This window comes from Dendroctonus ponderosae, unplaced genomic scaffold, assembly GCF_020466585.1.
Source record: "Dendroctonus ponderosae isolate FM_Combo_2020 unplaced genomic scaffold, Dpon_F_20191213v2 Dpon_F_20191213_3, whole genome shotgun sequence".
In the NCBI taxonomy this organism is placed as follows: domain Eukaryota; kingdom Metazoa; phylum Arthropoda; class Insecta; order Coleoptera; family Curculionidae; genus Dendroctonus; species Dendroctonus ponderosae.
Window position 1 is genome coordinate 8,895,659 of NW_026018508.1, and position 8,149 is coordinate 8,903,807.

An 8,149-nucleotide genomic window follows, 5' to 3' on the forward strand; every position below is an offset into this window, starting at 1 on the left:
CCCAAATGGGGCTCCCATTTACTGAAATACCATGAATTTCGATCCCCCATTCCAAACGTGAGTACCCCAGGCCATTTCCGTTACAATATATATATCAGTTTGCTTCACTTTTTTAAGTAAATACTTCATAAAAAAACATGACATTCTTACCTACAACAGACATTCACGAAGGCTTCCTTGCTCTAAGAACGATCGAAATACGGATGTCAGATCCAACAAAATTAAGCGGTTGATTGATTTATTCAATCAATCGTTGATTGACTTGATCGAGAGAATTACATTTTAGTGATTCTTACTGACTACCAACAAGATCAAAATCTACTTTCACAGCTTGAGCTGAATTCTAAGTCACGAAAAAATCATGTATACAACCTGAAATTTAGATTAACTGATAATTGATAAGCTCTCTCATGATAACATTATCAATAAAGGTAATTTGAGATTGTTAGTTGTAAGTTTGTCTTTAACCTCTTTAACCTACCTGGATTGGTTGTTACCTGCCACCACTAGGATATTCAGTTATTAATTCTATATGTCAGAAGTGTTTGATTGAAGTGATTGTAATCAAGAAAAGAATCCTCTCGGTAAGCACGGTTCTCAATTATTAGCTGTTTACCTACTAACATGGTTAATCATTCATTCATTCATCTGATTATAATCTTTCTAGCCTAATTACATTAGCAAATATATCTTATTAGGTCATCCTATCGGAGCACTAATATTGTTTAGAAACATTGCTTATTATGACTACCAGTTAAATATATTTAAACCTCAAAACTAAATTATGAATGTCTGTTGAAAAGAAAATATATTTTACTAATTTAGTCTAAAATTTATGCAATTGAAATCGGTATTTTTTTTTATATTTATTATGAAAACGTAGTTAGTAATTGTACAATATTGCAGTTTTAAAAAATCTCTCTACTAACTGAACGTATTTTTCAGATATCATTTTGGGAACCATGGTAGAAGTAGAGCTGCCCACAATTCAGAAAAACTGGGTTAAACGGTCATTAACCGCTACCTGCCTTATCAGTTATCTCATTGTTATCACTTATATTGGACTAGTCCCAATATGGGTTTCAACGATGGCCATTCAAGTAAAATGCTTCCAGGAAATAATTACCATTGCATATGACAAGAAACGTCTTCCAGATATTCCATTATTTCGAACGCTAAATTGGTATTTTCTGTTTGTTGCTAACTATTTTTTAGGTGGGGAAACTTTTTCCCAGTATTTAGATGTATATGCGGCAAAGTACTACCTTCTTGCCAAACTATTTCAATATCATCGATTTTTGTCGTTTTGTTTGTATATGAATGGTATTATATGGTTTTTAAATCTACTCAGAAGAAAAGTTATCAGGCAGCAATTTAGTCTCTTAGCGTGGGTACACTTCTTGTGTATCATCATAGTGTTGCAAAGCTACATGATAATTCAGAATCTTTTTGAAGGATTGATATGGGTAGTTATTCCTGTCACTCTAGTGTTTGTTAATGATATTTTTGCTTACATTTTTGGCCGAATCCTCGGGAAGACGCCTTTGATCAAAGTTTCACCCAAAAAAACTCTTGAAGGTTTTCTTGGTGGGGGCATTGGAGCTTTAGTTGTGGGTTTTGCTATTGCGTGGGCTTTATGTCATATTGACCATATGGTGTGCCCTACAAAATTTATTATTTCTGCAGAACATTCTATTAAAATGTCTACGGAATGTAATCGCTCTATCATTTTCAGTCCGACCAGTTACAATTTCGGTCCGGTTTCGTTAAATTACTACCCGTTTTTGAAACATAACTTTATTTTAACACTGTTTGCCTCTATTATTGCTCCCTTTGGAGGATTTTGCGCTTCTGGGTTTAAAAGAGCTTTTAAAATGAAAGACTTTGGAGACACTATTCCTGGACACGGTGGAGTAATGGATAGATTCGACTGCCAATACTTAATGGCAACTTTTGTGAATGTGTATATCGTCAGCTTTGTACGAAATTATAGTGTGGAAAGGATGTTTGCTAAATTTTCCAATTTAAATGACGAAAATCAACTGAAACTATTTAGCTTACTTAAACATAATTTAGAGAGCCAAGGCATATTGCAAAGCAGTTAAGATATTAGGTTTGCTAGGTTTCTGTGAAGTATTCTCTATATTCTATTAGTTCAGTATTTTGATTTTCTTTAAGAATGTAGAAGCACAGCTTAAATATTGGTTGGAGATGGTGATAAATATGAGACTGAAATAAACAAGGTAAATTACCACCTTGTTATAGACACGTTAACTAGGTAAACATGTAAATATATAATAGGCTTCTCTGAAAGTCTGGTCATTACTTGCTTATTATTGTTATGTAATTTTAAGGGATACTAGAATTTAAAATAATAATAAATACATCATTTATTATCATTGTTCAAATTAAGCGTACTATAGAATATAAATATAATATAATAGCAAAATATAACCTTTTTTTATATTATAAATATTATTATATTATTATAAATATTTTAGAATTGAAGTAGTTTTCGTTTAGAAAAATATTCAGTCTCATATTTTAGAGAGTTTAAGTGCACGTTTAATACGGGCGTTTTTGATAGATTAATAGATTCTAGGTAAAATGTCGAGTAACTTTGTTGCCAGCCGATAAACGTATTTTTTGGCTTGGATTGTTCCCTGCAATATAATAAAGTGACTGTAATATTTTGTATGTTTTTCACTTAGTGGGATTTCCACGAAAGTATGCAATTTCCATGAAAACCCGAAGAATTGGGTATAGGATACCTGTATAGCATTCCATGTAAAATAATGAATTGAAATTCTATAAATTTTGGATCTGTTTCTGTCATAAAATACAGGCTTCCATTTAAATTAAGCAAGTTATTACCGTTCAAAAGGTTCAATTTTGGGACATCTTGTATGACGTAGTCGAATTTTCATTAATTTAACATGAAGCAGCATCTATTACTAGGAGGAAGGTGAAATTTGTTGTGAAAAAATTGTAAGCTCTAGGCATGATAAATCTTAATAAAACTCACATTTATGGCGATCGCAGACACTAATAACATAATCATATACAAGGCATTCCATTTAAAAAAATGCAGTTTTGGGTTGAATCTAGTAATTGGGACACCCTGTACAGTGGAAAATCATTTTAAAATGTACCCCACCGGACCTCCTTTTATCCGTAAAATTATAATTTTTTCAAATTAATTAGTTCAACCACGATCTTCCTTGTCGTATAATCTGAATAACCCTGTACAATACCATCATGTGGTTAGTTCAAATGGAGTATACAGACACGACAGAATATATTTCCCGCCTATCACTAAGCATGACAAAACTAAAGCGCTTTAGCATCAATGGCCGATCCAGTTTTGAAATCAGGGGGTTAATTAATTTGAGATTCAGTCCGAACAGCTAAGTTCTCCTCTTCCATTGACGCTCTAAGATAATTACATCCATAAACTCAAAAAGGATAAAACAGAAACGCATCCAGCTGTTTCATATAAATTGAGCAAAATGCTAAATCGAGAGTTTCATAAAAACCGAACAATAGTTTGAGAGTAAATGCTCTTTTTTTTATTTAGCACCAAAAAGTTGATTCCGCTCCATGATAGAAGATGTTTATATTTGCCTGGAAAACCTGTTTTGTTCACGCCGACCATCCAATCTAATTGCAACCAAAACTTGCGCTCGAAAATATTTGCGTGCGAACATTCACTTTCTACAAAACAATCAACAATAAAAAAAACTGAAATCGCACTGCAAATGACTCATTCATCCAAAGGGACAACCAAGCAAACAATTATTTCACTTTAATTCTGTAGTTCGCTGCCTTCGGAAAGTAGTAAAAGACTCAATATCGCTTGAGTTTTTTTTTTGGAAAAGGTGGTACGGGAAGTGAAAAAATAGGTCGTCAGTCTTTTGTGCATAACCTGCGTATGATACAGGATGATTTAGTACCATTAAGTTATCTGCTAACTCAAAGATTACAGTTTTCAATAGGGAGTGGATCTTTATTGTTTGTTGAAGTGTAATGTGGGTTCTCTGATGGTTAATGGGTAGAAAATGGAAGATAGGGGCGCCAGCTTGCACTAACCTGGTAAATATGATTTATAATCTTTAAATCCTTTAGCTAGAACTTTGAGTTTAGTTTTTCGAGAAGCAACTGATTTTTATGGCAATTTTTATTTCGCTTTAATGCCTCTGTTCATTTCAAATTATTAAATTTTTGACTAAGTTTATGTAATACTAAATAATGTTTTTTTTTCTTTCCAGGTGGCTCGATGCAGCTTTTGGTAAGTTTGGCATTATTTTGCCCCTGGTTGCCATGTAGGAATACAGCTTTAAGTCCCATATTATTGACTTGTATTTTATCATATTGCTGCATGTCATATTTGTTCGACAACGAACGATGAGGGACGTTCTGTTTTCCAATTTTATTACCGTAAAATACATTTAAACTTGGCTATTATACGTTAACGAATCATATTTTTTCCAGAAGATAATTTTTACTGTTTTGGAAGGTAATTTGTGTCATTTCCGGTTTTTTCTTCTTTATAGTACCTACACCTTGATAAAACAAGATTGAATTGTTCTTGAATTCTCAATTGGACTTTTCAAATTAAAAATAATTTTACCTCAATTTTAAAAAAGTGACTTGCCAGGTTTTCTAAAGTGGACTGTTATTATCTAAACCTAAAAAACGCTACATCTGAAAAAAGTCGTACTGATGTGAAATACACTATATATTGTTATCTAAAGTAATTATTTACATTTAACTAAATCACTCAAGGGTGTTGTTCTTGTGTTGCGGTAATAATAGTTAGTTTTTCGGGGAAAAAAATCGACGTTTTTTTTATTTTCTGCGATCTGTAGGTGTAGTAGAAGTAGATGGCAACTAGGGATCTATTTTTTCTTTGATAGCATTTACGCTGCTCGCATGTGCAGATTTGCGGATTTGATGAGGATAATTTTATAGAATGGCTTTTTCGAAGTTAAAGCTTATTTATTTTCGTACGCTTTAGAATTTTCCTCGGATAGAACGGGTAGGTTTTTCCAGTGCTTCTATTTATTCACTAACAACGGCGTTGCCTTATTGACTTAGCGAAATAAAGGGATCCGCATCCTCTTGAGGCAGCAACGGAAACATAAACGCAATAAATACTGTTTAATACGGAATTTGACCTTAATTCTAACCCTTTATTATCATTTAATTCCTATGTTTATCAAATTGTTCAATTTAATTTATAGGTGATCCTTCTTTGAGACATTTGGGTCCAATTAAATATTACTTTATTTATCATGTACACACAGAGAAAGACACTTAGAGAAAAACCAAAATTAAAAAGCCTCGACAGTCAAAAAGTGAAATTCTTCCAAAAATTCGGGTACTCGGCTTTAAATTCACTGGTAACTTTTTGCTTGGAAAATCTATTCGGTATTGAAGTGTTCATAAATGTGAACTTTTTCAACTAATATTAAGTTCTCGATAGCCTTTTTTTGAAATAAAGATGTTTACTACTACTACTATTAAGTTCTCAAAGATGTTTTTCAAAACGTTGAGGTCGAACTCGTTTTGCTCCCTTGCTGTTGCTACTATCCAATTTGTAATTACATTGTTGAAATCCTTTTCCAAGGGCAATCCTCCTTCTTTGAGGAGTTCGGCATAGTAAAATGAGAAATATAGGCAAACAGACATTTTCAAATTTCTTGCTACCTCTACTTGTGCTCATACATTCGTTGAATAACGTCAACTGGATCACATAATTTTTAAGATATTAAAAGTAATTTCAGAAGTTATGGAAGCTTGAAAAGTCAGGAACAAAATATATCGGCCCTCAAAGAAATATAAAGTATATAGCAATGAAAAAAGCTCACCAATATTTTTTTAAAGCGTAGCGACCTCTAATTTCTATTTATTATGATAATTCATATGAAATATCAGTTAAGTTTTTGGTTGGGACGTCTCAAATTTAGAGTGATGGAAAGATCAGTTTCTTTATGTTTTTTTTATGAATTGAAAAGAGTGCTTTTTTTGTATTGTGTTTTGAGACGTAATTCGAAATATAGCACGCCTGAGGGGTCTTACCTAAAAAGCTCTGTCTAAGCAAAACTGCAATTAGTAATTAATATGATTTTACAATAGAAACCTGACGTTTTAATAGCAATCCTAAAATCGTTTTACACAGCTTGTAGGAAACAGAATATTATGATAAAAAATAACATATTTAAGTATAAAATGTGGAATGTAAATATTTTTAATACCTTATTCAAAAGAAACGAACTGAACTAAAAATTTTTTGCAATTAATTTAGCCATTTAATTACCTTTACTCTTAAAAATCCAGATCGTTTAGGTTCCGCTTGGAAAAGATAGCATAGCTCATCGTCCGAAAAGTCAAGGAAACATTTCTAATTTAACTTGGTATACCTTGCAAACTTCTTTTACAGCTGAAGTTACAGATTATAGATATATTTTGATAAGAAATTAATATTTAGCAAAAACACTTGCTTTCAACTACAAATAGACAAGGAAATTTGGTCTTTGAAGCAACTTTTCATATACGCCACTGACTTCGATTATTATCTACAATACAAAAACCAGTAAGTTCAAGCTTTACTCACCGACTGGCAGCTATCTGAGTCATTTCAAACAATATCCGCTAATAACATCGCCAATCCTGCACTAATTAGGCTCAGGTAGGATTCCTTCGAGAACGATCTGCTAATTTTCAATGCTGGAAGTTACTATATAATAATGCAATGAGTTTCAGCTAAAGAGGATACGTAATACTGGAAATTGTCAGGTCTAATAAATTGCAATTCCGGCACCAATTGAGAAATAAAGCAAAATAAAAATAAATTGGATAATCCAAAGAATAAAAAATATAATATTCGTCATAAAGTTAAGAAACAGTCAATTGTTTTTCATTGGCTTGAGTGACCAGAAGTTACATTCTGTTGGTAGTTAAGGTAAAGCATAGTAAAAATGTATAAAAATTTATAGTTTACCTTTTTTAATTGATTGAGATTTAATTTGATGTTTTCTAATACCATTAATGTAGCTGGTAATGTGATTAAAGATTCCTTCAAGTGAACGCTATCTTTCTACTCTCGTCATGTTTTTTATCAATTCTTACCGACTTTTCCTATAATTAGTTTAAAATTGAAACAATTCTCTAAATCTTGGAACTTATTAAACCGATCACTAATTTGAAGATAATTGAAACCTTAGGTATTATCCGATTGAATTCCGATCTTGGAGAGACATTTGCGCGAGTTTTTCAATGATTACTAATCGGTTATTTATTGGTCATGAATTCCATGCACCACTGAATTATTTATGGGCTTTGCCACTAGCTCTTTATATTTTTAAGTCGTTGGAAATTTCTTGCCAGATGCTCTTCGGAAAATGGTCAATAAATATTCTATATATATATTTTTGGTAAAAGTACCACAAAATAAATTTTTAAATACCTATTTTAAATCAGAAATAGTTTAGAACTATTCTTTAGTGTCATTAAATCACTTCAAATTTATCTATTTAATTAACTGGAGTTGAAATATTGAAATATGGTTCGTCGACATTAAAGCGTTAAAAATATTTTGAAAAAGTATCTATTTAGTCGAATATTGCAAACGATGGTATCTTTTCTCTATAAATCAAATTTGGCTTTCCAGAGCTTTCCGTTTAACATTTCAGAATACCAACTGTAAATTCAACTAAATTAGTATTTTTCGGTCACAGTTAAATATTTTTTACTGAGGTCACGTATTAACATCCAACATAAGTTTATTCTAGCTTTAAGTTTTCCTGAAGACCGTAGCAGAAAATAGGAAATTAGGGAGTATAGTGAAAATGTTCAAATATAATTCTTGAAAAATGTAAGGAACTGCATCAAAGGGATATAATCAAGATATATTTGGTAACAATGTTTTTAATTCGATTTTTTGGACTCAGAAATGTGCTGCTTTATGGGCAAATAAACATGGGCAACAAGTTTACGGATGGAAATATTTCTCACTCTAGTAAATGGAACATAACTTAAAAATGTAATTGTTTATTTAAGTTTTCTTTAATAACATGTGTTGTATAGCCATGGGTTCTCAAAGAATTTCACGTCTTCTGTCCAAGAAACGATTTCGGCCAAAATGTGA

General features: G+C 31.8%; 1 protein-coding gene and 1 long non-coding RNA gene across 4 annotated transcripts in view; one reads left to right on the forward strand and one right to left on the reverse strand.

Annotated features, from left to right (window-relative positions):
* LOC125503810 overlaps positions 1 to 367 on the reverse strand; it is a 43,986-nt gene extending 43,619 nt beyond the window's left edge. For both annotated transcript variants that reach the window (XR_007281077.1, XR_007281078.1), the window contains exon 1: positions 151 to 367. This is a non-coding gene — a long non-coding RNA (uncharacterized LOC125503810). The remainder of the gene's footprint in view (positions 1 to 150) is intronic.
* Positions 1 to 2,467, forward strand: part of LOC109545717 (phosphatidate cytidylyltransferase, photoreceptor-specific) — a 3,357-nt gene extending 890 nt beyond the window's left edge. Inside the window, exons 1-2 of one of the 2 annotated variants that reach the window (XM_019916560.2) lie at positions 452 to 584; positions 946 to 2,467. In XM_019916560.2, coding sequence (XP_019772119.1) covers positions 963 to 2,105 — 1,143 coding nt within the window. In that variant the 5' untranslated portion in view covers positions 452 to 584; positions 946 to 962 and the 3' untranslated portion in view covers positions 2,106 to 2,467. Of the gene's footprint in view, positions 1 to 451; positions 585 to 945 lie in introns of those variants that run through there. The other variant, XM_019916561.2, reaches the window with a different exon arrangement.
* Positions 2,468 to 8,149: the final 5,682 nt, after the last annotated feature.